General features: G+C 40.3%; 1 protein-coding gene across 2 annotated transcripts; it reads right to left on the bottom strand.

Annotated features, from left to right (window-relative positions):
• Nucleotides 1–489: 489 nt before the first annotated feature.
• LOC112553948 (protein Hook homolog 1-like) lies at nt 490–6,293 on the bottom strand. Of its 2 annotated transcripts, XM_025221475.1 has the most exons (12): nt 5,735–6,260; nt 4,993–5,067; nt 4,673–4,735; nt 4,337–4,399; nt 3,766–3,870; nt 3,247–3,288; nt 2,952–3,056; nt 2,178–2,303; nt 1,632–1,778; nt 1,403–1,528; nt 911–952; nt 490–746 (listed from the first exon to the last, which is right to left on the bottom strand). In XM_025221475.1, exons 2-12 carry the CDS (start codon nt 5,051–5,053, stop codon nt 712–714), a joined length of 915 nt encoding a protein of 304 aa, XP_025077260.1. In that variant the 5' UTR covers nt 5,054–5,067; nt 5,735–6,260; the 3' UTR covers nt 490–711. The 2 variants fall into 2 exon arrangements, with proteins under 2 accessions (XP_025077260.1, XP_025077261.1); XM_025221476.1 differs by lacking the exon at nt 4,673–4,735 and having other exon boundaries at nt 5,735–6,293.
• Between the last annotated feature and the right edge of the window lie 43 nt (nt 6,294–6,336).

Genomic DNA, 6,336 nt, shown 5'->3' with positions numbered 1-6,336 from the left:
TCAATAAAGTTGTAAAGGTCCCGCTGATGATAAAACTGCTTTTCTGTAAAGATGCGACAGTTGAAGATTTTCTCAACTGTTGTTCTACTTGGTCTGAAGCCAGTCCGCTGGCAGTCCCTCTACACACTGACGCTTGTTTGTCACCTTTACTTAGCAATTAAAAAGTAAATAAATAGAAAGTAAATAAAAAACCCGGGTGTTTTTATTTTCTGTAAATAACTTTCTAAATAAATCAGAATACTTAAAAAAAAACTACTTCCCGTTACCATGCTGTACAATATTTCTTTCCGAACGCAGAAAGGAGAAAGCGTAATGTTGAACATGTCACATCTCCATAGTTTGGTGACATAAGCACATTTTAAATGTCATATCTACTTTAATTTGCAACGAAAATGAATCGCTAACAACTTGTCAGTGCATTAAATAAAATTGACTCCTTTTTATCTTGCAATATTTTATTTATTAAAGCCGACTAAAAACATACACATATTAACAAAAACAGAAATCGTTTAATTCACCATCAACAGTGCATTAATAAAATAGTTTCTTATACATCTATGTAGATACATTATCATAACATTTATTACAAATATTTACAACATACATAAACATTTGTGTTGTAAGATATGTACATAACATTTTAATATATAATAATACATGGCACGCTATGAAAGGAATGTCGACGAAGTCCATCAACTGACTCGCATTCTTTTATTTACTGTTGAAGCTCAGACTCTTGTCTCGAACTGAAAGAATGATTAGAAACAGTTTATTTAATAAGTAGATCAAAATTAAATGAATAATAATCACTACGAACATAAGCGTAAACACTTAGACACACGCAATGTTACACGTGTTGTTTGAATATTAAGCAAAATCATAAAGGAGAACAAAGGAATAGAGAACTTACAACTTTGTAGCTTCACCTCTTCCTGCAGAACACGTATTGTTTCTGCGGAAAATGAAAATAAAAAATGATGAAGTCAGACAGAATTATCGAACATTTTTATCTCCTACTCTGCTCAACCTCAGACAACGAAGCCTTCTAAGCCAGACAAGCCATCCATCAATCACATGACAATCCAACCACATTCCAGCTACTGAGACAGCTCACCCTCTCCCCAACAGGTCACCTACTGACAATCCAGGCAAGTACACAGAAGAGCCACCTAACAACCCATCAACGGATAACATAGCCACCCGACAATCACAGACCTGACAATCCACCAACAGACAATCCCGCCACCCTACAAGCCTCGTCTAGGCTCACTGGCGTGCTGTTGAAGGGACGTCAGGCACCAAGGAGGGGAGGGAACAATATGCAAACCGGGTGACAAAGTCTACTACTTAAGACTTTTCGACACCCGAAGTCATGCATTGGAAGAACTGACAAGAGCCTCACTTCTGCCTTCCTCCACCTCCGTCTGGTACCGCCACACGTGCACGCTCCTCGCGCGCAGCACGCTCTCCAGGTCTTGTTGCCGAGTGCGTGCAGCCTCCAGGTCGGCGTCACGCTTGCGGATATCCTCTGAAAAGTAGACATTGAGTTAGCACGTGCTTCTCATTCTTCAGTACCAACATGCTTGAGTTAGGCACGTGCAACCGGTTACTGGCATTGCCTGTGTTCTCACCTCTCAGCGCAGCAATGGTTTCCTCACGTGACCGCACGAGGTCACGTGCCCCTTGCAGGTGGGCTTCAAGCCTTTGGACCTCCTGTCGGTCTCTGTCGGCGTCTGCTTGTAGCAACGTGAACTGTCTTTGCATCGCTTGAAAGGCACCTGCGACCCCGCACATATATGGTGGATAAAATACCGGAAAGCGCTTGTTCTCACTATGGAGGCTCATGTACTTCTTTCTTCACGCAAAAGAGAAAGGTGAGGGAGAGAAACACATAAAAGTAATAGTAACTGATTCATAACGAATGTAACAAATTCTACAGCCACACAACCGACCGACCAACTCACAACACATCGCAGTCAAGTAAACCATCACAACGAAAGAACTATAAGTCCTGGACACCTCTTAAAGATGACTACTTATCTACACAATACTGCTCAAATGCAAAGGAGACTGTCTAGATACAAAGAAACACCGTGACACCACGGTGAGAGAACACGATAACACATGAAGATATAGAATGAGGATAGATATGACAAGCGGAGGTAGGAGGAGGTTACCTGTAAGATTATTGATGTTAGTAACCTGGGTGTTGGCCTGTCGCCTCAGTTCCTGACTCTCTGTCTGAGCTTGAACCACTTGCCCCAGTAGTATTTCCTTCTCTTGACGAAGTTTCGCCATATTGTCTGAACAGACCGATAAGATAGAGTTTATGTTTCTACCCGACCATAAATAGAGGTGGGTAAGGAAAAGCAGGATGGAGGTAGGCACTGCTGTCACACAGTGCTGGCCTCGATAGGTGTGACCTCTGACACGTCACGCCTCAGTGACCAAAACAGTCACAAGAGTACTGTTACTGTTGCTGCTCTTAACTTGACATAGAAAATTTGTAAGTCTCATACCCGGACAATTCTCGAACTGATTTCTAGTTCATATTCGAGAACTACCAGAGCTCAGCCGCCGGTTGCATCACGTGCTTCTAAATCGTGGAACTATTCTAAAGAAAAGAATTCGCACCATTTGTGGCCTTTCTGTGAAATAGTTTCGCTAAATACTTTCAAAATGCGGACTTTCCAGTCTTCGTATGTACATATTTGAGTTCCCAGGATTTTAGAAGAAATTAAGACATTCAAGAATACGAATACTTGAGACTAGTCTTTCTCATACGTGGGGAGAATATTGTGACTTCGTTACATTCATCGTGCCAGGTCTGGGTAAAGTGTAAAAAATATCACACTAAACATAAGATAAAGTCAGTTTTGTCATATCACTTTTATCAATATTACGAAAAATATATAAAGGTATCATAAGATAGAGGAGAAAAACAGTCTTACTTTCTGATTCTGTCTTTTGTGCTTCCAGGACATGTAGTCGCCCACAAAGGTCCTGACTGGTCTGTCTAAGCTGAGCCATTTCACGGGCAACATTAGCCATGACAGCTATAGGTTTTTTGATGGAAAGAAAAACTTTGCTGTTATTTAACAAAATACGCAGCAAATGTTAAATGCGAGTCTATATGCTTATTTCTGTCTGATAGTTTCATTTTCTACTTGAAGTCCATGCTGACAACACTGGGATTTGTACTGTCAAGGTTTGCAGCACAGCACGATGCTACATCCATCTACTAACCTTGATAGTTCGTAGACTGTTGTCTTAGCTCCAGTAGTTCTCCTAAAACATAAACAGATAAAACACTTTACCTTCCTTTGCATATATTCCTTCGTCAAAAGTTTTGGTCACCTCTTTTTTACGGTCACATCCTGTCTTACTGGTGTCCCTTCTGTCTTTTTTATTAATGTCCAGTCAGTCAGTGCGTCCTCCAAAGTGTATCTGTGTCTTTTAAATCCATTAATTTATCTAAACATCCAGCTAACAACAGCAACAACAACAACAACAAACTAAATGTAGGTGGGTTTAAGGTGCCAAGATGTGAATTCACCTCATATAAAACACTAATCTCAAACCAAAATTCAATGCAAGAAGAATGTTTATGAAAAATAAAATAATGAGAAAATATTAACAGAAGGAAGTATAGCTAATGTCAACAACAGAACGGGAGATGGAAAGGAATTGGACTAAAAGTACACAAACATAGAAAAATCACACACAAGAATGAATGGAACACGCTGATGGCTACACGTGACTTACCTTGCATGCCTTCCTTCTCTCTGACAATCGCACAATTTTCACTCTCCAGTGTCTGGACCTTTGACTGTAAAGTCAGTATCTGTTCATACAAGTCTTCTTTATCTCCTGAGCAGAGAAAAGCAGTTGGTCAAACGTCTGTTGCAAAAACGGTTGAGAGATGCAGGGCACCGTCGTTTATCTCTTTGCTCTCGAAGAATGAAAATATGAAATGCGAGCCGCGAGAAGCCAGACACATCTAAGGCCATAAGCGGATGAGGATTTTTCAAAAGCTTACATTTCAAGAAATCAAGAAAGTGTGTTAAAGACAATTTAAAAATTAAAAAATGCTTAATTTTACTCCCCCACTCCCCTCGGTTTTTCTTTCTTACTTTTCCCTTCAGGAAAAAACAGAAGTCCGGTACTTATTGTCATCACTTTCTCTATCTGGTACTGTTATCAGTGTGTCTGTCAGATATTTACTATTATCATTGTGTCTGTCAGATATTTACTATTATCATTGTGTCTGTCAGATATTTACTATTATCAGTGTGTCTGTCAGATGCTCACTGTTATCAGTCTGTAAGGAACTTACTGTTATCAGCATCTCGCTCAGCTTGAGTCTCTCGTCTCTGTCGCTCACTTTTGTCTCTTTCATCTGAAATATACTCATTTATTTTACTATCTCAGAGTTATGTATAATATGTATATTTCTAGTTTGCTTCCATGGCTGATAAATATGTATAAAACGTGTATGCTATTGGAGCACGTCTGTATACACTGTTTCACGACTCAGGTGTGTGTGTGTACGTGTGTGTGTGTGTTATATGTGTTCATGTGTATGCGTATATTCTCGTGTGTTTGTGTGTATTTACTTCATGCTTTTAGAGAACGTTTATGTCAGTTTATAACAGTTTTATCTAACCCTGACCTTTCAGCACGCGCTGTAGTGTGACGTTGTGCTCAAGGGTCTCGCGGTGTTTAGTCTTCAAGTCTTCGACATGGAATATTTAAATCATATGTTAAAGCATGCTACACTTTACCACTAAATCACCTACCAACAAAATGACAATAATCTGTACTTTGGTAGGTCATAATTTATATTGAAGATATTTTAAACAGGTCAAGAAATCCCCTGATGTGAAGCACACACACACACACGCGCACACACAAGTGAGCACACACACAGACTGACACAGTAATATAAAGATAATCATTTCCTTGTCAGGAGAGTTTTCATGCTCAAATCACCTTGTATCTCTTCGAGATATTTTTGAAGTTCTGTCTGCTTCGTATTTAGTGATGAAGTCATACTCTGCGCTTGCTCTGAACAAACAAAACAAAAAATAGAAACAACAATCCGTCACAAAACCTGATCTTGTAACATTGGACAGAACAGAAAACAATCATGCCAGCCTGCGTGATTATATATGACATACTTTCTCTATGACTTTCTGTCTGTATGGGTCTGCTTTGCCTCTACAAACTGTGATGAAGTGGAATAGTATCAGCAGCAACGTGAGCTGGAATGTAAAAATCGTTGCTATGGACGCGAGTTTGTCACTCGTGTGATTGTTGTTTGTCGCCTGTGACATAACGAATGTTGTGGTTACCACCTGGTGTCATCCTTGGCCAGCATGAGTCACTGCATTGGCATGCCTTACCTTTTGTCACCCTGTACGTGGGTTAATAAGCATATTTTAAATAGAAAAAGACTGAGTGGATTTGTCTTCATCCTGACGATTGTCACCCGGGATTTTAAGGATCCATGAGTTGCGGATGTGGCGATACTTCCAGAGGGTTAGTGAGCCACGGTATGACTTTTTATTTCCTGCATCCTCACATAAACATCTCACACGCCTGTTGTACTACTTGTGAAACAACACGTGTGTGTGTATGTATATGTGTGTGTGTGTATATGTGTAAGTGTACGTGCACGTGTTCACGCGTGGACTACTGCTTTAACATAAAGAAACAAAAAATGTTGTCTTACCAGACACAACTCAACAGGGAAGATGACAGAACAGGTAACACGTCTCCCTCTCCCTGTCAGTCAACTGAAGTGCTTGCCAGAGACAAGTATTCTCGCACGTCTAGCAAATGTTTTTATCAGAAAGATTTATGTTCGAGGACAATGTAAAAAGCTCCTCAGGATCAATGCAATGTCTCGCTATTCTTCAGGCTCACTTGAATTCTCTGTACTAAGTCCTCCAGCTGTTACACCATTTTCCGAGAAAATGTCAAATCGAAAGTTGGATGACAGCATTAACACACACTGCCTGCTGTCACCAGTGTAAATATCAAAGATAGCAGTGACTTGTGTGTAAAGGCCGAACACACCTGACCGTGACAAATCTCTCAAGTCCTTGATGTATAGTCAGTCATCTGTACTCGAGCATCCTGTCTCAGAGCAAGGTGTGTACACACAGGCTGAGGTAAGGCGTTCAATACACAGCAGCCATCACACTGTGCACTCCGCCCGACAGGTGTGTGAACTCAATGATTGATTGCCACACCTGCAATCAATTGCGTCAAGGTGACGGTATAAATATTGAAATTAACTAACAAACAGTGTTTCCTCTTTCTCTCTAATAC

The sequence above is a fragment of the Pomacea canaliculata genome, linkage group LG13 (genome assembly GCF_003073045.1).
Source record: "Pomacea canaliculata isolate SZHN2017 linkage group LG13, ASM307304v1, whole genome shotgun sequence".
Lineage (NCBI taxonomy): Eukaryota > Metazoa > Mollusca > Gastropoda > Architaenioglossa > Ampullariidae > Pomacea > Pomacea canaliculata.
The sequence above is the reverse complement of the archived record's forward strand: the minus strand, read 5'-3'. Positions and strand labels throughout refer to the sequence as shown.

Excerpts from the sequence above, each read along its gene's own strand:
- LOC112553948 (XM_025221475.1), bottom strand. The coding sequence starts at position 5,053 with ATGACTTCATCACTAAATACGAAGCAGACAGAACTTCAAAAATATCTC. Across the intron at positions 3,871-4,336 it reads TGAGCGAGATGCTGATAACA|GAGATAAAGAAGACTTGTAT; the intron begins GTAAGTTCCTTA and ends TTCTCTGCTCAG. Across the intron at positions 3,057-3,246 it reads ACAGTCTACGAACTATCAAG|CTGTCATGGCTAATGTTGCC; the intron begins GTTAGTAGATGG and ends AAAAACCTATAG.